The 27,626-nt window shown below is 37.5% G+C and overlaps 1 protein-coding gene across 1 annotated transcript in view; it reads left to right on the forward strand.

Annotated features, from left to right (window-relative positions):
* Positions 1–27,626, forward strand: part of pdgfc (platelet derived growth factor c) — a 47,892-nt gene that overhangs the window by 8,465 nt on the left and 11,801 nt on the right. Inside the window, exons 2-3 of the mRNA XM_005919409.3 lie at positions 21,757–21,949; positions 27,121–27,301. Of these exons, the coding sequence (XP_005919471.1) occupies positions 21,757–21,949; positions 27,121–27,301 (374 nt within the window). The remainder of the gene's footprint in view (positions 1–21,756; positions 21,950–27,120; positions 27,302–27,626) is intronic.

A 27,626-nucleotide genomic window follows, 5' to 3' on the forward strand; every position in this document is an offset into this window, starting at 1 on the left:
ATCTATCTATCTATCTATCTATCTATCTATCTATCTATCTATCTATCTATCTATCTATCTATCTATCTATCTATCTATCTATCTATCTATCTGGTAGTTACTAAGGAAAATAAAAGCTCTAAACTAATGTAGATAAGGTGGAACTTCTGGAACTGTTTTCTTACACAATCATCCTTACTTATCTCTAATGTCTAATGTTAACCAGATGTAATACCATAATAACTGTTTAATAACATAGATAGGATGGGTTCAAAAGCAGTCCTATAAAGGGCTTTATCTGGTTCTGTGGTCTTAATGGCACTTAATGAGTAAATTTCTCCAGGCAATTTGAAGAACTTGGAGGTTTTCTGTTGGTTTAGGCTGGGTGAGTTGCTTCTGTTGGACTGACTTGATGAAACTGAAATCAGGGATTTATGGGAGCATCTCACTGATGATAGATCTTTATGAGTCTGGCTCTACTTGGAGTGATTGTCATGCTTCAGAAGAAATTTGGGACTCTTCGCATGTTTTTTTAGTGCAGCTTCATGGTGGCTAAGAATCTAAACATCTAGAGCTTCTAAAACTTTTTTTTTTAAACTGCAGCTATTTGTGAAAAGTTGCTCTGTTTTAGGACACTGCTGAGTCTAAGATCCATGCCAAAATGGGGCATATATCTTAGAGGAAAGTAAACAGTGGAGCCATGAATCAGGGATTGTAGCATGAAGACCCAACACTGTGGCACAAATAATCCCAGCTGTCCCCCTTCCTCTTCATTATGATGAGAAGGGTTCATCATGTGTGAAACTGAGACTAGGTTCATCTGATGCAGCAGAGATATTTCATGGTTATCAAGCACCATCATTAAGCATGCTAATTTTAGAAAGAGGCAGCAAGAGTTAGCGATGTGTGAACACCCTCATACAGCTCAGAATATATATTAGACAGATCAGTGCTTAATGTGTAGTTTTGGCAGTTTATGAGAATAAGCCAATGATCTGTATATAATGGTAGCATTTTACTAACTTAAAAACATAATTTTGAATATAAAAAGCGAAATCTGTATTTACAGCACCCATTTGGAAAGAATACATTTTCATTGGATTGGGCATGAACAAGCCTGTATGTTTCATTTAATCAGTAAAACAACTTTAAAAGCATGCAGTATATTTTATGAACTTATAACAAAGCTGTGCAGTATACTACAACCCAAGTCCAAACATAGAAAAAGCTGTACAGTGTCGTGTAAATGTGGACTGTTTGTCAGGTGCATTGTTGGCATATATTTCCAGGCTTCTGTAGTTAAATATTTTCATTACAGTGCGTGTAATGCCTTGCAATACAAACTACAGCTTATAGTGGGTATCTTCTTGTTTTCGTTCAGTAGAGACTTGGCAGTTTCCTTTGTGTTTAATCAAAAAATACATCTGCGTGGGACTACTTGAACTGCTCTACCGTTCAGGGACATTTTTTACCTGATCGATTACAATCTACAAGAATCAATACTAAAGTAAATACTTTTTAGATTAATATTTTATCCCTTGCAGCATGGTGTGCATCAGGTCAAGGTCTTTGGGCTGTTTTTGGCTTGCCAGAGCTCATGCATGCATAGCTGAACTATTTAGCATATCAGTGAACTTAATCTTTTCATGTGTTGCTTATGGAGGTAACTGGATATGTACAACATGATTCAATATTCTGAGTATATATGAAGTTATTTCTTTTGCTTTCAGTTTTCAGTCACTAAACAAATTCCAATGGAAATTAAATGACCTTTATTTCTTGTTTATGTGCCACTGGAGGAGAGTGAGAAAAGAACCAGAAGCTATTAAAGGGAGATGTGAAATATCCCATCTCTAATGCATTTAAGGGGGTAAAATAAAAAGCACACCTGTCCCAGTAATCACTGGTACACTGCCGTCTCATGCTGGTCGGATTATGTCATCTAGCACATGGTGAGATGTGATATACGATGCTATGCCAGTGCCATACAGAGTCGGTAACCTAATCACACGTACTATTTTGAGAATGTATGGCTTTTCCCAAAGCACAAATAGGTTTTTGGGCATGCTGGATGTAGTCACCCCCGGCGTGCTTACGCTTGGATCCCCAAGAGAGGGTATCCGTTTCATTTCCAGTCCAGCTGGAATGAAAATACACATTAGCTATTAGGTCTTATGACTGACCAGAATGATTTGCCAACTGTGTGTGAGCATGTTCATGTATCAATGTCTGCATGCAGAACAGGACCTTCAGCAGTTTCTTTTTAACAAAACATGAGTGACTTTTACTTTTACTCAAGTATGTTGGGGTACAGGGTTATCCTGTGGCGCTGGGAAGTGTTTTGTCTTCAAGGTAAATCTTTGGCATAGGAACTTACAGTTTGTTGGATACAAAAGGGAAGCAATTTTACTTGTGGAATTTGGAGCTTCTTCAAATGTCGAATGTAATACTGGACGCAACATCATCATATAGGATCAAGTTTAAAGCATGAATTATTTGTTTGTCAATCACCTGATTAAGCTGGAACTGGGAACAGAGAACAAATTAAGACAGAACATAATATTACTCGTCACAAAGATGACATCTGAAGTAGAATCTCTACGGATTTTCTTATAATAATGTTCAAAATTTGATATTGTTTGTTTTCATGTTGGGCCAATAAATTAACATCTATTTCTTGTTATACATGCAGTGAAGATACATGTGGTTGTATTTCCTGCAAGAACCAACAAGCGCCAAAGATTAACTAAAAGCCTTTCTACAAAAGATTGTAAAGAGATATGCAGACACTTGACTTGGCCTTTTGTATTCCATTCACAATGTACTGAACAAAATTGTGATGAATATGATACACTGTGTTAATGTGGCAATTTGTTGCAGGGCTGCTGTCCTTGTACACTGGAAAAAAAAGCTGGCAAAACAAAGTAACTTACTGGAAGAGCGGGCTTTATTCATTCAACAGGGAATCTTATAGTAGGTTAGTAAGGGATCCCTTGACACTTCTTTCTTTCACTTTTTTTTGGAACATGAATTCTAGTTTAATGTTGAATAGGTTGCAGTATGGGTACTGTGATGAGCTCTCTGAGCATGTTTTCATGCTAAATGCTTTAAACAGATTGTACTTAATGATTAAAAGAGAATGTGATTGTGGTTGTGTTTGGTGCAGATGGGCATAATATAAAGGGCTCAAGTGCCCAGATGTTGCATAGCTCAGTATCACTTGAGGCATACAACATTTGAGAAACTCGATGATGTGGAATTACACACAGGGACCATGGTGCGATTAGAAGATGGCAACAAATTTAGAACTGTTATAAATGTGAAATATAGAAACGGTGCGATAATATTTATGGCACCTTTAAAGCAGAATATTGTCATTTAGGAAGTACTGGGCATAATGTGTTTTACTACTAGGTATTATGCCATTTAACTACACCATTGGGTGTGGCATTTCTCACAGCAGGCTTGTATTAGCAGGAAAAGCACATGTGTGCCAATAAGCTGTGCCAGAATGCACAATACATGGGTCAGACGAGCCTTTATTAATGTATTAGACAGATCCGTGACTGGAAAGTCAAAATATCCACTGTGACTAAGAGGTGTTTAATGTTGTTGTTGACATAGAATTGTGTTACATCTGGATACAAGTGGAAACAAGAATGACGATAAATCCCCTGAAAGGTCTTAAATGTCTAGCGTTATGTGTATTAAAGGCCTTCGATCTTAAATGAAGTTAAAGATAGTGTTCACAGACTGAGCGGAAAGATTGAGTTTATCTCCACACCGGTGATCATTGACATGACATAAATCAGGCACTCTGCCACGTCAGGTAATGAACATTTCAATAGGACAAAAAACGCTGTTTATTTTTTTGAGTTTTGTTTAGTTTCTAGGTTTAGCATGTTTTATGTCTTATCTTTTGTCTTGGCTGATCTTAAACCTCAGCAGTGTATGTAAGCTTGGTAGCTTTGTCCCTTGTAAATTTAGTTCCCATTTGTGCTGTAAAAAAATATTAAAGGGCACCTGTTATGGCTCGTATTTTTATTCTTGGAGTCAACTAAGTTCAGGTAGAACTTCATAATATAGCCCATAACGTATAATTGTAAATTTAGGGTGTATTTCCCCCCCATCTAAAATGCTTAACAATAGGTGGTTAGCTGACTTTGGTCAAGTATTTGATTGGAATTCCTCCTTTAGGAGGTAGTTTGGCCACTTTCAACCAGTTGGAGACCCCGTGGCAGACCCAGGACACACTGGTGTGACCATTTATTTCAAAATGCAGGTGACAATAAAATGTGCAAAAATGATTAATAATAGACTAATAATAGACTAAATGAATAAAATATAGACATATCTGTATCTAGGGTCATCTTGGGAGTGAAAGAGAATGCCCACTACTACTCACCATTTGTATTTCTCCAAGACTTCCACAGTCCATTTTCTTCTTCACATGGAAGATTGTTTGATAACAGCTTGAAGGACACCTCATGAATGAATAATGCTGTGAGAAAGAGTGACTCTGTAAGAACTCTGTCTTTCACAAGAAAAGGTGCCCCTTTTTCCTTCTCCTCCTCCTCCTACTTCACATTTTTCATCTCTTCAGCTGTCTCTAATTAGGACTTTTACAGACGACAGCATTAAAATGGCCCGGAACTACTGCAACTAATGAGACACCAATGACAAGGCAGATCTTTCATGCACAACTCCGTTTGTCAAAATCTATCTTTCATTTTGTGCTTTGACAGCCAAAGTTTGTTCAGCACTTTGTTTCCCTTCACACCTGTTGACAGGCTTTAGCGGAGATTTAAGCAGGTCACCGAGTTGGCTTGTTTTTGGCAACGTTTGCAGTATTGGATGCTTGCAGTGTTCAGTTTTCACAGGCAGATTATGGACGTGTTTGCATGCTTGGTGTCAGTGTAACGTTTGTTTTAACCACTCTGCTGCTGCCAGTGTTTCTGTTATAAATATAACTGAAAATATATTAAATATTGTTAGTTATCACATAGGCAGAGAGCAGCTGGATTTGCAGTCAAATGCTACTTGCATTCGTCATTGTATTGTAAGATAGGTTTGAACGTAAGTATGAATTCAAAAACTCAAGTAATTTGTGAAAACAAAGATTTTAAAAATAAAAAAGATCACTCACATGGTCCTACATCATTTAAATTTAGATAACTACTATGAAAAAACATGTTCAAACTGACTGATGATCAGGTGACTCAAAAGTCAAACAAACATAATTAGTAGGAGACATTTTTACTTCTTTTGTGTAAGTGTTTGTGTGTGTGTGTGTGTGTTTGTGACTTGTGTGTGTGTGTGTGTGTGTGTGTGTGTGTGTGTGTGGTGCATGTGTGTGTTTTGCTTTGTTAGAGCAGTATTTAGTACAGTAGTTTTTAGATAACAAGCTTGTTATCATCTGAATTCTGAACCATCTGAATCATACTGTCAAAGCACAAACATTTACTGTTATTGTAAAGTGACTTCAATTAGTCTACCTAAATAGCCAAGAGATCAAGTAACGAACAGGACTTGTTGCTTCAAAGCAGAAAATAATTGGTTACTCATTAAAGGCAAACTCATTACTCATAGGTACTTTTTAGCAACTACAAATGAAGGTAAACTCATTTGCAGTCAGACCAGAAAAAGAGTATTCCAAAGTATACTGAGTTAATATTTACTCTGTTGATGCAGTAGAAAAACAAACATTCTTGTCTTCCACCATGACCGCCAGTCACATTCAAAGCAAATGTGCGTGATTGGTGTAAGTGAATCGATTTGGTATTGACCAATAAGGTTTCCTGCTTTGTACCAGTGACTGCACATAGCACTCCAGAATTTCAGTCCAAATTGAATGAAGTTTATAAGCTGCGAACAAATAAGAAATGCTTTAATACATGTCATATAGAATACAATTTGATTCATTGTTATGTCTACGTTTTGGTCTACATGTGGTGTTTACTGTACCTTGGCTATAGCATTGGTTAGCACCATTACATGACAGTAAGACGGTTCCTGGCTGGCAGGGGCTCTTCTGTGTTTTCCCTGTGCTTCCATAGGTTCTCTACATGTTCTCCAAGTTAACCCCACAGTCCCTAAGACATCAATTGTAAATTGTCCATAGGTGTTACTGTGACCATGGTCTATATCTTTCTGTTGGCCCCACAATACACTGGCAACCTCCCTAGGCTATACCTTGCCCCCACCCCCTCCATTACTTGACGTATTTACTCAGATGCACATATTCGCTTATGTTAGAGGAACAGACATCTGTTTTGTATCCATTTATCTCCAGAGACAATTATGTGGCTATTGTTGCTTGAATGCAGCATCATGAATATTCATTGTTTCTAAAGATAAAATAATCATCAAACTGTGAGGTTATGTTTGGAAGCAAACAGATGCGGATGATTAAAAGGCCTTTTTACGAGCAGCAGGAGAGTCAGACAGCCTTCAGATTGTCCTGAAACAGTGGACAATCTGAGACTCAGTGACCTGTGTAGAGGAAAATTGGAAGCTAAGTGGTGAGAGTTCCCATTTATTTGTTATATCGAAAGCTGTTTCCTAAACGAGCTCATAAAAATTATGTCCAGTGAGTTTGATGATATCACAGTGCTCCTCAGGAAATTTCAGTAGTATTATATTTGTGTAGCAGGATGCAGATGTTATAGAATGTCAGGCAAGATTTACTTGCAGTTCAGGTGCTGAAGTCCAGTTAAGAAAGTTCACCTTACGCAACAAAAAATGTGATGATTTACGCAGAGAGACACCATAAAATAATCACTGGATGTGTTTATAAATGAGTGAGCTTGTTTTAAATGAGATATTGTTTGACTTAATGATTTGTATGCAATTAGCCATTCAGAATCAGCTAAGGTGAAGCATGAAAGGTCACTGAATCACCAGCTTCATCTGGTGCTTAATGAGTTAATCAGAGTTATTGGAGAAGACAGCAGCCTGACTTTCACACTCAATTGGCATTTAATTTCATTCATGCAGTGTGACACGCCCATGTCTTACACCAGGAAGCCCCCCCCCCCCTTCCCTTTTTCATTGAAATCAATCAGTGCAAGGTGCCAAATTTGCCCTTAACCAGCAAACATGTCCATCTCTGTTCTTGCAATAACTTGCACAGAGCTGGAATGTAGCTGCCTGTCTCTATTCTAATCTCACATAAACTGTGGTAGTATTTAATATGCTCTGAAATGTGAAATTTTGTAATTTTGTAACAGGGCTTAATGACATAATGAGAGAAAGATTTAATGTTTAAGATAATTAGATAATTAAAGAAAATTGTTTTTTCTTAAAACCAGACAACACTCCATTGTACTTCTTTATATAATTGATTAAAGTGACCCATAAGGAGAATTAACTTGCATACTTTAAGTCACTGAATTACCTTCAAACATCACCCTTCAGAAACATCAGTTTCCCCTTTTTCTAATCCTGAAATTGCCACTCATGTCAACTCTGAAGATCCAGGTACAAACATGTTTAGTTTAGCAAATCCAGCCTCTTGGCAACTTGGTATTCTGGGGTGCAGACACTATTCTCTCACATCTGAAAGATATACATTTCCTCCTGTTTTCTTTTCTTTCTTTTTTAGGTTCAACAAAATAAGTGAGTTTGAATTTGATTAAGGGACATAAGGACATAGTTGACTGAATTACCAACAAAGGAAGAACCAACGTCTATGGCTTTGAACATGATTTCATCAGTTTGAATCTTGTATACATTCTGTACACAACAACCCAAGGCTTCTATTCTGCAGTTCTTGTGTTTGGAAGAAAAAGCAGGATGTCACAGGAAAAGAGCAGTTGTGCTCAGTAAACCCTCCCTTGGTAAATAGAGGTTCAAAGGGGTATATTTTCATTACCCTAGGTTCAGAGCTACAGCCTCTCTTCTGTCGACAGCTGGACCAAAAGGTTACAGAGGCTTGGTCGGGTGGCAGTAATTAGAGATCCACGACAAGCTCCTTAAAGAAACTGATCTGTATTTGGAATCAGAGCCATAGACCAAAGAATTTATCTTTAAATTGCCAATACTGAACTGAATTGAGCTGTATGTTTATCTATTTCTATACTGAATGCTTTTCTCTTACAGCAAAAATCCCATCAGACCATTCGAGGTTTTACCCAGATTTTCTTGCATTGCTGCAAGCTTCTTAAAGGGTTGCTTAGAGGTTATGTTTGCCAAGTAAATTGTAAGTTTATTTTTTGGGAATTCAAGGCAGATGTTGTGTTTAGATAATCATTGCTTAGTAGCTGCAATGCTCTTAGTTTTTACATTACAGTGATCACTGGGAGTTCTCTGTTACTTGGATTTTTCTGATTTAAGATAAGATTAAAGTAATGGGACAAGGGAGGAAGATGTGTGAAGACAAACTCATTGAGTGTCTGACTTTGGCTGCTCTCCAAGTTGCAACCTAAGCTTTCCTGACATTCCAGAACATACTTGTGTGGTCCCAGAACAATTTAGAAATCATTAGTTGAAAACATTATTGACCTCCTGTAAGCCCTGCATTGTTGATTTGAATGTTTCTATCTCAGGGGAGAGCTCCAGGGAGCTCCAAGGTGGGTTATGGTCAGGTCTCAAATCTCTCAGCTATGTTCATTGCAAAATCTGGATCTTTGATCAGTCTTAATAGCAGTGTCTGGATCTGGTAAAGCAAAGCTGTCTTCCAATCTGGCTCATCACAGATCAAACTGTAATTTTCTCCAAATATCGAGCTGTCCAGCACACAGATGTGACTACAAAGCAGCCTGAAGCTGCCATCCACAGCTGTGAAACAAAGTTTAAAAAAGACCTAATTCATCTGTCATTGCCTTTTTTTCTTCTTCTTCTTTAGCCAGAAGGGGACGGTACTTCTGTCTCCTAGTGTTTCACATTTCACAGCTCTGCTTTGTTTTCTTTCTTTTTTCAACTATCAGTCCATCCTCTTTACAATAATTAGCTTTGATATTAATTATGTGTGTGACAGCTAACAAGGAAATTCAGGTTGATGAGGGGCATCGTTGTATAATGCAGCACATGACAGCAATTTTAAGACAGAGAGAAGCTTGTACACTGTTGTAACTTGTGCAAAACTAGAATGATTTAGAAATTGTCTGTTTGAATTAGGCAACAGTGAGTAACTACAGACTTCATAAATGATAAAGAACAATAATGAGGTTGAGTGAATTTATTCTTCACTTAATGGCTGATTTTTATGCTGATATCATGTCTAAATCCAGGCTCAGACACAGAATTCCAGAGGGTCACCACAAATAGATGGCCGTAGTAGAAACACTGACACTCAATCTTTCTTTTTCTAAATGCCAAACACAAGTGCGTGCACTAATTAGAGGCTCCAAGAAATCATTGAGGGGTGTGGAAGCATTGTAATCTGAGGAGAGGCCGTTGTGTGGTGGCTAGTGGTAGATGGGACCAAAGCCTGAGGGGTTGAAAGACTTCAGTTTAGGTTTGGTGTGTCTGCCAGTGGTGTGCAGTCATAACATGAGCTTGCACACTCCTGTGCATTCACTGTCATTAACAGCCTGCAGCTGTGGCTTTGGAAAAACTTATCACGATTTGTAATCATTTCTCAGATAACACAGTGCATTGCGCTAAGGATATCTTTCACAGCCATCGGTGGCTTGAGGACTTAATAATATAACTTTAGTGTTTTTTAGCATAGGCTATTTTTATGCATTCTGAGAGATACTACTTTGTATAATAATTGTTATCTACCAACTATAGTCTCACACTAATGTTAATTTTAACTCTTAAAGTTGATGTGTTTTACTTTTCCAGAAAATCAGAACTGTGAATTTTCCTTTTCATCTTAATGAAAAAAATCGAGGCGATCGTGGCTCAAGAGTTGGCAGTTCGTCTTGTAATCGGAAGGTTGCCGGTTCTAGCCCCCAGCTCTGACAGTCTCGGTCGTGTGTCCTTGGGCAAGACACTTCCCCTGTTGCCTACTGGTGGCGCCAGTGTCCGGCAGCCTCGCCTCTGTGGCTACAATGTAGCGTGCCATCACCAGTGTGTGAATGTGTGGATGACTGAATGTAGTGTAAAGCGCTTTGGGGTCCATAGGGACTAAGTAAAGCGCTATATATATATATACACAAATACAGGCCATTTACCATTTACTAGCGTAAAGCTTACATTTAAAATTGTTCATTTTTGCAGTGCACTGCTTTTAGCAAATCATATACCAGTAATTTATAGCAACACATGCTTTGTATCATTTACTTAAAATAATACAAGGAAAACAACATGAACCAAATTTTACTTTTAACTGTAGTAAATGAAAATTTAAATATCCTTTCTATTTAGGGTTTTAGGTAGACACAGACCTGGTATGAAATGGGCCATCTGATATAATCTTTAAATGTTCTACAGCAGGTGTGAGCAGATGTTGTTCATCTCCTCTTAGTCAAGTTGATCTTGTGGCTAAAGGAGGACCACCATTCATTCAAATCTAGAAGGTAAATGCTCTGAGGTCATCAACCATGACTTTTCTGACTTCCATGTAGGTAGTTTCATGAAAAAGGAACGTTTCAATGCAGGGGATCAACAGTATCACATTAATACATTAACGCTCAAGAAAACCATGTGGTTCAGGCCTTTAGTGCAAGGACTGATTCCATATCTTTTGACCTATAACTCCCTCACTAAAAATGTTTTTACAGGTAGTAGTTTTCCCCTTCATAATGATAGAACTGGATGCTTAAAAGGTTTGAAAAGTGAAACGGACGCGAGCATATGTTTGGCAAATCCTTTCCTCCCTTTGTTGGTGTAAAAACATTGAAAGGAAAAAGATTTTCTGAGTAGCACGTTATAAGTTTCCCAAATTAATCATTGCAAGTCCAATAAACTGTCTTTGTTAGGATGCCTGGGTCGTTGACCCAGGGTTTTTGAGTTTATTATATTATTTATACTTTCTAGTCTTTGGTTTCTTTGAGTTCTGTCTTATGGTTTATGTCTCTGTCTTCTTTAGTTGCTCTGTCTCCCCTATCACCTGTATCCCCTTGTCTAGTTCGCGTCTCTGTGTATCCTTAGTTCCTATATCCCCGTGTTCAGTCAGTGTTTGTCTGCCCTGGTCCCACGTCTCTGTTCCCTCTGTAGTGCCTGCATGTGAGTCTGTGTTATGTGTTTCCTGTTTTACTTTGAAGGTCTCTGTCTTATCTCAGTGTGTTCAGTTTACGCTTCCTTTTGTCTCGTCAGTTCTGATTTGCCCCAGCTGTGTTTCCCTCCTGTTATTCATTCCCTGATTGCTCCTTCTGTGTATTTAAGCCCTGTGTTTCTCTGTGTCCGTGTCGCGATCTACCGTTTATTTTGCTGTGTGTTTTGCCAGTCCACCGGTGTTAGTTTATTTTGACTTTTTTCCAGTTATGTTATGTTTGAGTTCAGCATTAAAGCTGTTTTGGTTTAAGTTTCTCTCTGGAGTCTGCATCTTGGGTCCCATTCCTGTCTGCACACAGCCGTCACCTAACCGTCTTATCCTCTTGTGTCCTTTGGATCAGCGTGTAAATTACACCTGGAATCACACAGACTGCCCTTTTCAGCATACAAACCCATAGTCTTTTGTACGTTTCTAGGTAGATCCAAAGGGGATTTTGTTTTGTCTTTTTTCTCAGATATTATTAAAAAATGCTAAAAATTATCAATTAAGTATCTGCAGTGGGATCTATTCTAAGGACTTATAGATGTGCTTATTCAGTCTAGTTAGGCTGTCAGTCAAACTTGCATTAACTTGACATCCATGTCAGCTAAAAATATAAATAACATCAAAGATATTTATAGATGATATCTACAATTGTATATATCAAACAATGATAAGCTGAGTAAATGCAAAATGCAGTTTTAAAATGATTTTAAAGTGATCCAAACCTACTTGGCCCCATTTGAAAAAGTAATTGCCCCCCAAACCAAATAACTAGTTGTACCAAGCTCGGCAGCAAGTTCTTGGATTTCTTGAGATGTTGTTTTGATTCTTTTGTTACCTCGTGGATGAGTCGTTGATGAACTCCTCGAGTAATTTGGGTGGGCTGGCCACTATTTGGCCACTATTACACTGAGTTTTCTCAATTTGTAGATGATGGCTCTCACTGTGGTCCCAAAGCCTTAAAAATGTCCTTGTACACCTTTCCAGACTGACATCTTTTCTCAAGTTTCTTTAAATTGTGGGATAATGTTTGATTATGATTTCTTTTTGGGGTTTTTTTGTGAAATTGAACTCAGATTTGCAAAAATTGTGGTTAGTCACAGATAATTCATGATTTGAAAGGCAGGGGGCAAATACTTTTTTACACAGGAGCAGAAACTTTAAATTAGCTTTTTTCCCTTAATTAATGAAATCTGTTTTTGTTTTGTTTTTTCTTTTGTTTCTTTATGTTTTAACTTATATAAATTGTAGTGACTTTTTTAAACATGATAAACTTTATGTAAATGCAGAGGTGTGGACTCGAGTCACATGACTTGGACTCGAGTCAGACTCGAGTCATTAATTTTATGACTTTAGACTTGACTTGAAAAAATGTTCTAAGACTTGTGACTTGACTTGGACTTTTACACCAATGACCTGGGACTTGAATTGGACTTGAACCGGTTTACTTGAAAAGACTTGATATTTTACCCCAAATATAAAATTTAACATGCATATTATATAGAGATTGAAAATGTGACGTCATTCACGGGTAGAACCGCAAAGGATTCTGGGAACTCGTGGCAAGCGGTACTAGCGCACGCAGGCTTTCAATTAAAATCAGTTACACAGCGATAAAAAGAAACACAAAAATGTCAAGAAGCTGTTGTATTATTAACTGCAATAGCCGGTCGCATGACAGCCACGGGAAGCCGACGGGTAAAGAGATCGGTTGTTATCGGATTACGTCGTTGAAGAGAAATTGTTCGAGCCATGTTTCCGAAGTAACAAAGAGCGACGGATGGCCTGGATTGCAGCCATTCAAAGACCAAATATAACGTCCCAGAACACTCCAGCTCACAGGTTAGTCTGCTCCAAGCATTTACACGAAGGTCAGTGTTTTTTAGTAGTTAATACGTCATTTTCATAACATAATTGGTGATATAGGTTACAAGCAAGTCTGGCGCTGAACAGAAATTGTCGCGCTATGCTCCTTTGTTTATTGTGCATAAATAGTGAATTGTCCTGACACAATATTGTGTTTCGCTTCTGTTATTATGGTACATTGACAAAAACATATACTTTTATTCACAGGATAAAACAGGTTTTTTGTATCACTAATTGCCCAGTACGATTACAGCATACAGTATTATTGTCACTGCTACATTTCTGTAACGCGTACCAGAAATTATTTCCACTACTAATTAATTACCGTTGAGCTCAAAGGTCCTATTAATAAACGGTTAACGAATGTGTATTTATGACGACGATTTGTGAGACTGGTAAACTTATGATACGTACGATGGTCTTTACTTTCTACACGGTGCATTTCAAGGTCCTGCACCCATCCGTCGGTAAACTGTACCTGGGCTTGTTGCAGTGACCGGAAGTTACTAAACTTCATGAGTGTATGCACTCACTCCAAGAACCGTATGATTATAAATATGCATATAAATATGCTACGATGAGATAGCTGACTTCATCTAACTAGCAAATGTTGTCCAGGCTACGTTGGTGATGCAGTTTTTTTTTAAATGATATTTTAAAAAAATCATTTATTTATGTATGATATTTTTGTCATGCGATTTTAAAGCCGGTCCTACAACCGCATCCAAGAATAACATGCAGCTTATCTCAGAACTGTCGGTGAAAATTATTCTTGGAGCTAGGTTTAATTGAGCTGCATTTTAAAGAGGTGCAATTTCACAATTTGTGTATATTTTCTAAGTTCACTATTTTGTCATGTGTTGAGAAAAACACAGATTTTAAAATTACATGGTCTAATATTTACATTTAGCATAACTGCAACATGCTTTTTTTTTTTTTTAAAGACTCGAAAGGACTTGAAATTCAAAGTTTCAGACTTGTGACTTTACTCGGACTTTTACACCAGTGACTTGAGACTCGACTCTGACTTGCCTGACATTACTTGAGACTTGACTTGAGACTTGAGGATAAAGACTTGAGACTTACTTGAGACTTGCAAAACAATGACTTGGTCCCACCTCTGATATATGAATATCCAAAAGATCAAAGATCAGAGTTATTGTGACTTCAATTCAATTTTATTTTATTTATATAAAATCACAACAAAAGTCGCCTCAAGGCGCTTCATATGCATCCTACTCTTGTAAACATGACATACCTGGAAGATATTTCCCTATATTGAGCCACAGCCAGCTTCTTGGGAGAAACCTGTCCGAGTATATCAGGGGTCAAAATGTCATATAAAAAAAGAAAGCTTTCAATTGACACATTATCTCATATCTTTGTGGAGAAATTTGGGCCCACTCTTCTTTATAATGTTGCTTTACTTCAGTGAGGTTTTCGTCTAAGCAAAGTTCCCTTAAGTTCCCAAATCTTGAAGCGATTCTGTTTCTATTAGTGAAAAAAAAAAACAAGTCTAAATGATCACCCCTGCACCATTGTGCTTTACAGTTGGGATCAGGTGTTTATGTAAAAATGTTGTGTGAATGCTCCAAATCAGCAAACTACTAAAAACTCTGAATTTATAGAGGTGGTCATACTTACTGATGATCAGTTAATCACGTGCATTTGATCAGCAGCACATTTATGCTACTTACCCTCTTAATTCACATCAAATACCTGTGAGCGATACTTTTTGATTTGCAAAGTAATGCATTGAACCCTGTGCAAAACTGCCCTTTTCACAAAACTAAAATGTTATTTTATCAGAAGAACAAAATGGGAATCCAAACATGCTTCATATTTAGCAGAACACTAGATAATGACACAAATCTTAAAGCTGTTCAAACTTTTTAGATCACGTTTCAGCTTCCAGGTTTTAGAAATTGTTGCTTTTGTTAATTCTAGATTTACAAATGTGGTTTTAAAAATGTTTTGTTTTTACACAAAAGGTGCAACTGCAAGTTTCTTCAACTTTTGCGGTATTCTTTTCAAACCTGCTATGCTTCCTCTTCTGCCCAACATGCAGAAGCTATGTCTGGCAGATTAAAGGGTTCCGCAGAGCCAAATTATTTTTTAATGGTATGAAAGTTTCTCGTGGCATGTTTCAGCTCCTTTTTTCTGGCTGGCTGACTGTAAACCCAAATGCAATAAATATCTTAAGCAGGTCGGGAATTTACTGCACCTGTAGTAACCACTGCACTAATTTAATAAGCAACAGATGTTGGACTGATTGCACTGAAGCTGGAACACATGCAGTAAAAGAAGGGAATTCTTTGTTAGGTACAGTTTCATCAAAAATGCTGCAGCTCTGTTGCACAGAGGCTCCTCATTCATTTTGATCAATAAGTAACAGAGCTGAAATTTGGATTTAGTATCATAGTGACTCAGCTGTCGATTACCAGGCAGGAAATAGCTGTTGTGAGTGGTTATCTGTGATCTATGCGAGGCTGAGAAAGTATTGGGCCAATCTTTTACCAGCTTTGGTCAAAATTATAAAATCATTTAATTAAGGTGCTGAAAATACATTCATACTGATTTATTGTGAATTTATTCAGTTAATGTATCAACTGTTAAAACAGCAAAAAGACAGTATTTCCTTTAAAACCCCACATGAGAAACACATGTATTGCTTTCTCAGGTTTGAATAGCGGCTTGCTAGGCCAAAATTATGTCTGCTACTGTACTATAAGCATTACTACTGCCAGATAAACTCCTGAGCTAAGGATTAATTTAATGAGATACAGTAATTTTAGAATGTGAAGAAAGATGAATTTAGTGAACCTAACAAAAGCCAGGATAAATGATTTTCATTCTTCCATCTGGTTGTTTATGAGAAACATGCAGCAGCTTGGACAAAGGAGCCATTATCATTAGTTAATCTTAGCTTAAAGCTATATTTCATTTAATAAAGCATCTGGGTTTAAATGCAAGTGTGTGCTTGTACATGGGTGCATATGTGTGTGCATGGAGCTTTTGAGCACTTTTACTGTATAACTGTTACGGCCCCATTATTTGTTAAGATGTGTGTTATAAATCCTGTTATAAGAGTAGTATATATCTCACTATTTTCATATTTCTTTCCTTGTGTCTACTAATCTAAGTGTTCACACAATCATCGTTTTCTGTATGGGCATTTCAGTTTTCCTTTGGCAGGGGAAAGGTTAATGTTTAGCAGCATGAATGGTTCACCCACTAATGTGTGAACAAAGCACAATGGCTGCAGTGTATAGGCTCCTATTTATTCAGAGTCACTTCCTCCCTTAATAGTTGACTCTACTTTACTCACAGAGAAAAAAGTAGGTCAAGGAAAAGTCATGTTTGAGGTAATTCACTCTAGGGGACCACATCTCTGATCATTAGATGACATTGGTTAACCCTGAGTGTGAGGTCATTTTCAAGTCAAAGTTACACCCAGAACATGGCCTGAGTGGTAGCGTGTCTGTGCATATTACAGTGCACTGTGGATAAATTACAGAGGGAGGCTATCAATGAGAAGGCTGAAAAGGAAAAAGCATGAAAAGACAGTGTTTATATGAAAGAAGGAGGCTGTTTTTTCACCATGTGGATTCGACTTTAATCAGATGTTGGTTCTCAGGTGATGTACTCTCACTTTTAAGGACTCTCTACTTTGATGCAAGTGCATAAAAGATCCACAAAGAAGAATCACTCTGATAATTCATTCTTCAGCTTCAGGGTAAAATACCTGAACCAAAGAGGAATGCGAACACATTGTTCATCCACCTTCTGCAGTTACTTGTGATGGGTGTGTAAGGATGAGAGAGGATGTTTGCAGACGTTCTGGATTAACTATGATTTCATCCATGAAGATATCTGGAATACCTATGATAACATATTTCATCATTTTTAGGAAAGAGTACCTAGAAAAATTATTTTCTCTGTTAACAATTTTTCAATTTTTTGCATTTTTGCACTTAAATTACCAGATCATCAAATTTTAACGTTAGACAAGTGGGGCCTGTTAGTGTGTAGATGTTGTTTTGGCTTCTTTTGTGGCCTCCTGGATAAGTTGTTGATGTGCTCTTGGTTTAATTTAGCCACACTAACCACAATAGGGATGGGAATCTCAATAGTTCAGTAGTTCAGTCCCTTGGAACTGTTAGTCAGCTTGGTTCCACTTGCACTTGTGCTACAATCAACTGATTTCAGTTCATTTGTTGGAGGAGGAAAATAAACGCTGTCTACAGCGTGGATATGGACATTACTTTTGTTTTTATTGCACAAAAGGAGAAGAGCAAAATGGTAAATTGGAAACAGATCTGGACAGAAGCAATTACATTATGTCAACTCTTTGCAAACAGTTGCATAGATAGCATGCTAACACTAAGCTAGCCCCAGCCCAACAGCCAGACCCTAAACTTCAACAGGTAACAAACAGAGCGGTCTGGCTGCAGCCTTTGTTTCTACTTGTTCATGTTTCTAAAGTAAAATCACAGGGCTGATTGCTTTTAAAGTCCCTTTGTGCTGGTTTTCATCTTTTCTTTGTATTGTCGAGTTTGTGTTTATACTTGCATACTTAGATAAAGATCATATTTGTCTTCATTAGGACAGGGATTTGTGTTGGTGTGTGGGACGATAGCCTATAGGTTCATATCATTAAATGGTAATCATGAGACAATGCGTTTCAGGTCTTTTTACAGAGAAATGCGAGGAATGTAATGAGTAGTGTAACAAATTAATTTCTCCTGGGAGTAATTAAGTAACGTGCTTCATTTAAGAAATTTTTTTCTGTGTAATGTGTAATACATTACTTTTTTGAGTCGTGACCACAACATTGATCACAACAAAGAGGGGAAACACCTCCAACATATATAAACATTTGACCATGCAATTTATTTGCATGACTGTAATGTCTTTGGTATGCTGCTTTGGCGATGGTGGTGATTCAAAGTGAAGCCAATGATACCCACTGAGAATTGATATTGATCGATTTGAAATGATAAATAATATCAATAATAGAAACAGAATCACTAAATCGCTTATCCATTCCCCTCGCTATTTACCACTATTCCAATTTGTGGGTAATGGCTTCCACTCTGCTTCACTGGAGTCTTCCTTGTAATGCTTTCCAGACTAATGTCAATGACTGTTTCTCAGCTGTTTTCTTAGATTATAGCATTTATGTTGCTTTTTGAGATCTTTTAGCCTACTTCACTTTATAAGACAGGTTCCATTTAAGTGTTTTCTTGATTCAGCATGTCTGGCAATAATCCGATTTGGGTGTGGCAAGTGAAATTGAACTCAACTATCCAAATGTGCTGCTTAATCACAGTTAATTTTATGATTTCACAAGGAGAAGCAATTACTTTTTTTAGTCAGGGCCAGATAGAGTTGGGTTGTTTTTCGTCTATAATACATAAAATTAATAATTAAAAATACCAAATGGACAAAATGAACCTCACTGTAATGGGGATGTAATTAAAAGATGTCATTATGATGGCAAACAAAGCTTTAATAGCATGAAAGCTATCTCCTTATTTCCGCTTGACTCAGTAAGTGGATAGAAAAAGAATCAATCTCACACAATGTGATAAATAAACCATAGTCTAAAAATGAAAGATTGAATTATTTATTTTGAAGCTTGTTGTTAATAAACATGTGTAGTCCTGATGCAGAAGATAAGACTTTTATTTCAATAATGCTTGTTGAAATGCCTGCTTTTGCAAGAACTGCATGTCCAGTTTTGCAAGGAGTAGGATCAACCCTGAAAGTTGGCCCTGGCTTGATGAGACAATTTGTACTTGAGGGTATACTCTTCACATAGTTATGAAAGAGCCTGTTCATTGGGAATTCATGCCTGGGCTTTGTTTTTCTTTGCATCTGGCATATAGTCATTCAGTTTTTCCCACCTGGCACACAATCAAACCGAAATGAAGACATCAAAGTGGTAATTGCAATGTGAAGTAATTTTTTTTTTCCCTGAAAGTGTCTTTTTTTTCTTTTCTAATATGCATATTCTGTCTGATAAATGGAATCAGAGCAGATGCAAGTGGAGAAGAACAAAATGTAATCAAGTTATACCTAATAAATAGATAAATACATTCAGGACTGTGTGCCTTTCTTCACCAATCAGAACCCTTTTCTTTTGTAATGCCCATGTTGCTTTATAAACGTGAGCCAAGCAAGCTATAATACATGACAAAGATGCACACATCTAGTATATACAAATCAAGTCCGAGTCAGTGAGTGTCTCTAAACTTTATGTGTACTGTATGTTAAAACAGCCAATTCAGCTAGCAGACTAGCTTCTAAACTTCTCATTTAAATCACGTATAAAACTTGACATGAAGAGCAACAAGGGCGTGAACACTACGTTTGCTTAAAGTTACTGACTTTAAATTTTCAAAATTGAAACTGCTTGTTAAGAAGTCACAGCTGAATTTGGTTTCTCTTACCTACTTTCAGTGACCACTCCTTCAGAGAGATTTATTATCCTTGGAACCATTCAGAGAAACTCAGTTGCTGTGGAGCTGTTTTTTGACATTATACAGGGTGAAAACATGGCATAAACCTAGCCTGTCTATGTTTTTGTAATGCAAATAACCTCACAATGAATCAGGCAACTGAGTATGAATCACATCCTTAGTCAAATTTATGGCAAAATAAAGAGTAGTCAAGCTTTAAACATAAAATTGTTCGTATTGCACGGGGGAAATGGTTACTCATCCATTTAATGGACTACCAAACATCCAGCAGCACACTCCTTCTCCTGAACACATTACGCCCCTGCTGCTTCATCTGATGGTTAAATGCATTGGATTGTTTTATGAATACTGAATGTTCATCAGTGGTACAAAAATAAATACCATGCTGGGGATGGTATCAATTTATCATTGTAAACTTTGACAGAAAGTCATCAAAATTTCAGCACAGCATGTTAATGCTAATTGGAATACACCGAGTGAGTGTTTATATTAGTAAATTGTTCTGCTGACAATTTATGTAATGCAAAACAAAATATTTCAGTGTTGACACAAACTTAAACCTTTATCATAGAAAATGGGGCTTTGCTTAAAGGAACTTTTTTCCTGAAGCCAGATTATATGTTGTTCACTTAAATATAGCTACAGCATTACAGCGTTTTGTGCCATTTTCAATAGCGTCTCTGCATTCAATGAATGCGCCTGGGGAAAACAGCTAACCTGGCTTCTTTAAAAAGTGCATTTCCCTCAGAGAGAAGCAGACTAAAAGATTGTGTATGTGTGATTTTACAGCAAAGACAAAACAATCATCCTCTTTTAATACCTTTGACATACTTTAACATTGGTTAAAGTTGTTGTTTTTCAGTTATAATTAATACTTAGGTATTTTAGTAAGTGTAATGAGTAATAAACAGTATAAATAAGCATATAAATTATATACAGATATAATTATTAATACTACACTAGTAGACATATATAATGTAAAATATATATATTATAGTAATTTTAATGTGTTTAATTGTGCAGATGGCTTCGCGTGTATTTATGTTATTTATATTTAATTATATTTTACTAAATGGCTTTAAAATGGCCCTGCAGTCAGCATGGTTTCAGGGTGTTGTCTTGCAATGATTGTGAGGCTCAGGTGGAAGCATCTTGGCAATTTTTCATGTCAAGGTGACAGGATCTGTGCAGTCTGGGTCTGAGTGACAAGCATAGTCATTGTGTTGTCATTGTCATTAAAACCCTGTAGCCACTAGTTCCAGTTGGATTACTGGGTTTGGTCAAAACAGTTTCTTGAATTCTACAAAGAATCATAACAATACAATTAAATCCAATTACATGCACTCACAAATGATAATAAAAAATAAAAGAGTATGATTGTATGATTGATTGAATTTTTCTTTGGAGACTGCTTTTGTGTTTACTCCAGTATCAGATAAATCTGTCAGTTAAATTTTTAACTTCTTTGATTGGTTACCTTCATGTTATCTCATTTCCTACTCTTTTTTTTTTTAAATCTCAAACTCAATTTTTAATCCATGCAACCAGGTAACTTGGTCTGGGTTGCAGAGGGCAGGGCTGGCTGTACACAACTTAATCAGCTCTTCCACAGGAACACTTTGGGAATGCCTGTTCCCAAGCCAGCTGAGAGATGTGATCTCTTCAGTATGTCCTGGGTCTTTCACAGGGGCTCCTTCCAGGGGAACATCCAAATCACCTTAAATATCAGGAGTTCATGAGGCATCAGTTAGATGCCTAACCACCTCAACTGGTTCCTTTCGATGTGGAGGACTAGTGGCTCCCAAATGACCAATTTCCTCTGCCTATCTCTAAGGCTGAGCCCAGACACTCTTTGGAGGAAATGTTCATTTCCACTGCTTGTATTTGCAGTCTCACTGTTTCAGTCACTAACTAAAGTTCATTACCAGGTGAGGGTAGGAACACCAAGAGACCAGTTTACCCTGGGGTGGGTGCTTGAGGGCCCACCAACCGTAGGAGGACAATCACATAATGATTTGCCTGACGAAACAGTGAGCGCTTATTTTGTCTCACTTCTTGTGGTAAACACCTCACTATTTTAAACTACATAATAATCTTTAATTGTGGCAGACATGTTCATGTTTTAGTTTATAACCTTAAGTCTTTTTCAAACCAAGCTCTTGTCAATTAAAATGCAATAAAATGAGTATCCCTATTGGTAGTCAAGGACCAGTTAGGCATTATAATCTGATTTACATATTAAGCTATTACATGGTCTGTGCATTCTTTTTTCTGTTTTAGGAGTGCAAGATTCTAACCAGGAGAAAGTTATAACAGTGTCTGGAGAGGGAATGATCCACAGCCCAGACTTCCCGCACACTTATCCGAGGAATACAGTGTTAGTCTGGAGACTAGTCGCCAGCAGCAACATGAGGATCCAGCTTACCTTTGATGAGAGATTTGGGCTAGAGGACCCTGAAGATGGAATATGCAAGTAAGGCCATGCATTTGAAAAAAATATACATATTAAAAAAATTAATGCAACATAAAATTATTTTGTTTCGTTGTGTTTTCTGACCTCACTTTATTTAACAAAGGGGCCATCCTCACAGAAAGTATTTTAATATTACTTCAATGAAATTTAATTACATAACAATTTTTTTTTCAAATAAGATATTGTATTATATTAGTCTTATAGAAAATATAACCATCATCAGCACTTCTGAAGCCTCTGCATCAGAAGTAATATACATTGTCCTCTATAGAGCACTTTCTCTGCTTGCTTGTCTTAATGAGATCATATAGGAGCTTTCCCAGTTGACATGCTAGATACATGTTGGTCTGAAGTAAAGACATGTACCATCTGTGTTTTAATCCATATTTGAAAATCAGTCAGAGTGTGGCCATTTGTAAAACTGCCTTTAGTCTGCCAGAGTGTGAATATTGAAAACCCAGTTATTTGTTACACCCAGGAAAGGCATGGATTAGCATTGGTTTTTACTACATATATATTTGATGCGTGGATCAGCTCATAGAACAGCTTGAAAGATACATGCCACACCCTCTGTATAGCAGCACAGACACAAAAACACATGCAGTACATTCTATAATTTATTGAGCATTCGGCTTTCAATTACTACTTTGATTTTCCCGTGTTGCCATTCATTTTAAAATAGGATCCTAAGCCCCACCGATCGATTTACCCATTTACGCATTGCACTTTATGCTCAGTACCTTTCTGCCAATATATCACAACTGGCTGGTTAGCATGATGGAGCTCAATCTGGGGAAGATTCTGGGGGAGGGTAACTTCACTAGTCATTCCTGGAGAGCCCCCTAATGGATAAAAATGTGAATGACCGCTGTACTTCTCTACAGAGCTGACAAGGTGTAGATAGCATTGCGTAGCTGAAAAAGCAGGCTGTGGACATGAATGAGTAAACCCTGTTCCATGAACAGTTCCTTGAAATTCAACTCCATCAATTAATGAGGTGTTTGTGATGTTGGCTCTGATGTTGGTCTAGTGTTTATATATGTTGTTTCTAGCTAATTTAATTGTCTTAAGTGCTGTATAGTTTTGCCAGCCAGCATTTATGCTTCTGGTGCAAATAAAAAAATCTGTCTTTATGGGCAGCTGATTGAAAACCTAAAAATTCTGTGTGTGACTGGAGGTAATTTGAGCGCCTTAGCTCACCTGCCATGGACCAGGTGCCTGTTGACGAATGAGGTTAATGTTGCTGTCAAAACTCTGCGAGGGAAAGTTGCACAGTAGGGCAGGGTGCCGACTGACAACTTTTGTGCTGTACTGCCCTTACAAGACTGCACTAGTCAGCACCCTCAAAGAAAGGGGCAAAGACGATAAAAACATCCTTTTCCAGGGTCATGCAAGTCATTTTCACATCCAGTGCTCCAGCTCTAGCATTTTTGTATCTTTGTCCAACCCTTCTCAAGCCCCCAACAAAGCCCAACAGGTTTTGCTCAGATCCCAAGATACATACTTTTGCCAGGGTTGGCAGACAGATGAGTGGTGCATGCAATCACACGCAGAATCCCAAACCTGCCTGCTTTTCTCTTACACTCACTCTCTTTTTTCCCCTCTATCAAACACAAACACTTTGTTCCCCCCACACACATACACACTCACACACACAAGCCTCTGGCCTAGTCTGCTACTTTATCTTTTATGTGTGTTTAAAAATTAATTCCCCAAAACTTCCTCTTAGACCTCCATTTCTCTGGTTGTTATAACAAAGAAAATCACATGCAATGCTGCCGATACTCTGTTATGTCACTGTGTAATGTGACGCAGATTAACAAGCGTCTAATCTCCTGTCCACTAATTCACATCAATGTGGCTAAAACAAACAACAGTGGGAGATGTGTTTGGCTCTGGTAACAACCCTGGAGTGAGAACTCTTTGCTATGATGAGAGGGAATAGCCGGGATGCTCATCTGTTATTCTGTTTTTTCTGTGGCACGATGAAAAGCATTCTTACCAAATCCACTGGAGGAGAGGCATATTGGAGAGGGATTGGTCTTGCTGCTGGTTGGCATGGCAGCAGATTCGTGCTTGACGACTCCCAGACAGGAGTGTTCTGAGAAAGGCATTTATGCTCTCTGTCTCCAGTCTGAAAAGAGCGGACTAAAAAGACAGTGTTTGTGTTGCTAATCTGCGTCATCTCTGTGGCAGATATTGTATCTATTAATAATGTACAAGAAGGAAAACTATGTAGCAAGAAAGCTTTGTGAATATTAAACACAGTTTCTTTGCTGGGTACTGAAAGGTTCTCCTTTCTCCACTGCAACATGTAAAAGGTCGCTTTTTTATTTTCATCCTGCTCACTGTGAGTATGTCGCCTTATTTGTAAATCTGAGAAACCACTGTTGAACATGGTGATTCTGAACACATGTCGACGTGTAATGATCAGGGTATTCTGCATTATTGATGAGCCATCTGTCAAAGCCCTGCAGCAGTCTAAAAGATGACTTTTAGAGAAGAAAGCTTCTCGATTCACTGACCTCCAACGAGGACAACAGGGATGAGCTAAAGTGATGTTTTGTCCTTTTCCAAAATGACTTTTTGCTGTTACAAATTATCAAACATTAATGCATTTAAACTGGAAATATACAGTTTTGCCCTTCTCAATAAGTTCATTTTTGCAGATAACAAACTTCCTGTATACATTTCCACATCAAAGGTAACAGAGTTGGTAAATGTATTGACACTCCCACCCCTTTAGTTTATTTAACATCACAGAAAATCCATTTTTAGCATTGCTCATGTCACTCCATGTTGTTTTATTGAAACCAGCTTGAACTGAATCTGTCAAGCCTGTGCAAATGTAAACAATGTCCTTGAAATCCAAATATCCGAATTGGCAGCACTGAATGAGAGGTTAGCGTGCCTGTTGACGCAAATGGCAAAGTGATTAATCCCAGACTGTGAAGAGTCAGTGAAACAAGGCTTTATTCAATGCAGTGCAGCCACTAGTTAAACACAGGTATAAATAATAAAGGCTGAACTCCTGAACTACATGTCTTAAGTGCTGACATTGGTCAATATTTTCACTGGCACACCAAAGGAGTTTGGAGCATGGCCATATGTCTCTGCACTTCATAATGTTTACTGGTATTATGGATTGGCAGGGCGGTCAGAGGAGACAGACAGTCGTGTAATTACAGACAGACTCACAAGCCTGACAAGTCCACAAACAACATGATGCTTTTAGTCTTGTTTTTTCTCTCACACTAAAATTTATAGTTTATGTTGACTGTAGTTTTTTTCATTTTAAAATCCAGTAATATATATATTATAATATATTATAGTGTAATATATGTTATATTATAATATATTAATATATTACTGAAAATGTTCATTGCTGACCATAATGGAAGTCAAAAATAAAAAATGAAAAATATAGATTTTTAACAAACCAATATATATTTGTACTTTTCATTAAAAAATACTTAAAATCTTCAATCTGATGGAATGCACCACTAAAGACAACAATCCCAGAACTAGAGTATAAAACTGCATATAAAAGATGGATGTAGTCATCATGACATCACCCAAAGATCAGTTAAGACCTATCACGAGGGTACAAGTTGGATATTTGCAGTGTTGCACTCTAAGATATTTGTAATCAGAGATTGGCTGAATGTGTCAAATCTGACCAAGAAACCGAGGGACACTGTTCACCCATTTGCTAATCAGTTGTCAAGTCATAATTTTTAAGCTGGTATCCCTGTTTATCTGCCTTTATAACTCTATGAACATCATGACACATTAAAGGTGATTTTAAAATATCTAAAGAACTAATCATATTAATATGATGATCAGAAACTTAGTAAAGTCACACAACATGGGAGCAGAAGGACATTTTGCAGGTTTTTTTGCAACTACAGGAGTCACTCAGCTTAAAGACCTGAAGTGCCATTTGAGGAGTGATTGGGATACTGAAACAGTACTTATGTGCTTACCAATCATTTTGTAACTGACAAGTCAAAAATCTAAAAGTCATTCTTAGGTTGTACTAAGTAAATCTATAAGCAATATGCCACAAGACTTCTGTGAGATCTCTCTACAAAGAAAACTCAAATGACGACAAGGAAACAGTGCTTTTGATCAAGTGATACATTCTTTAGTCACACATACATTCAAAGAGAAAAAAACAGATAACATCAGGTAGGATATGCATGTCAAAAATGGTTTAATGTTAGATTTGAAAGAAATATAATGGCAAGCAGGGAAGTAATAGACAGACAGACAGACAGCGGACATACTAGGATAGGTGGATAATTCAGAAAGCTATGAGAAGCATATGTCTGTGGTGCCTTTGCTAACTATAGCTAGCAAGAAGTAGCATTGTCTTTCTAGTGACTTAACAGGTGTGGAGTGTAAAACAATCCTTTGACAAAGTGGAAATCTAATATTTAATAAAGTTAAGGGCCTTATATCAGAATTTAACCCCAGGTTGTATTTTTTAGGGCTGACAGTTTTTTCCTCTGCTTGGCAAGGTTTTCAGAGTTGTGGTTTTCTCCACAAGATGCTATCTCCAATACAACAAAACAATGTGAAAGTAAAGTTTTTACTTTGCTACTGGAAATTTGTTTTGGAGTACAATTAAAGAGGCCTGGGTCTCTTGTGCAGTCAACAATGTTTAATTAAAAACTATATTTCAATGACATGTGGTGTAATAGGCCTGTCAAAAGACCGCATCATTGGTCATTAATCGCCAAAAGTAACAGCTGCTTATGCTGCACTATCCTTAGATTCTTCAACTTGAGATTTGACCGCAATGCACTAGTGATTTCCAGTTTATTTTTATCCATTTAACTCGGGCTGTAAATAATAGAGATCTCATCTCATGCAGCTACCCTGCTGTTACAGATATTTATTTTTGTATTCTTTTTTTAAATGAGGTTAAATCTTTATTGCCCTTGCAGCTTTATTAACAATCTCACCTTCAGAACGACCGTGCCAATGGGAGTCTTAAAGGAGCTGACAGACTAATAATGAGGCAAGAACTCAATTAAAGATAACAGGCTCAACTCTAAGTTCAGATTTCCAGCTACAGCACCAGCAATAGCTGGATTGGTTCTATTAACAAATCATATCTAAGACACCAAAAACATGTCCTGCCCTTTCTCTGTTCACTGTGCCAGGTACGACTTTGTGGAAATAGAAGATCCGACTGAGAAGACAATCCTGGGTCGCTGGTGTGGGTCACAATCGCTCCCAGGTGGTCACATTTCCAAGGGAAGCCAGATCACTATTCGCTTCATCTCCGATGAGTATTTTCCCTCTGAGCCGGGATTCTGCATCCGCTACTCCCTGCTGCCTGTGGTACGTGCATGATTAACTGCTAAAATAAAATGTGCATTGTGAGTAGGTAAACACTTAGCTGTCAGCGTTTCTTTCCTGCCATCTTCATCTTGGGAATTTACATGGCAGTGAGCAGTGCCTCTCCATGTAAGCACAATTAAAATAATTTGCTTGTTACATAACACGGGGTCTTAATTTGCAATCATCCATTCCTGCTTATGTGTACCCAAGGTTTTAAGCATCACTGGGGAGAAATTATGCTTAGGCACACTGGAACATCTGGCACCTGTACTGTCATTTATTTTAGTTATGAAGATACACTGAAGACAGAATAGCACATACACTT

Source organism: Haplochromis burtoni, unplaced genomic scaffold, assembly GCF_018398535.1.
Source record: "Haplochromis burtoni strain Fernald_Lab_line unplaced genomic scaffold, NCSU_Asbu1 Contig_33, whole genome shotgun sequence".
NCBI lineage: Eukaryota > Metazoa > Chordata > Actinopteri > Cichliformes > Cichlidae > Haplochromis > Haplochromis burtoni.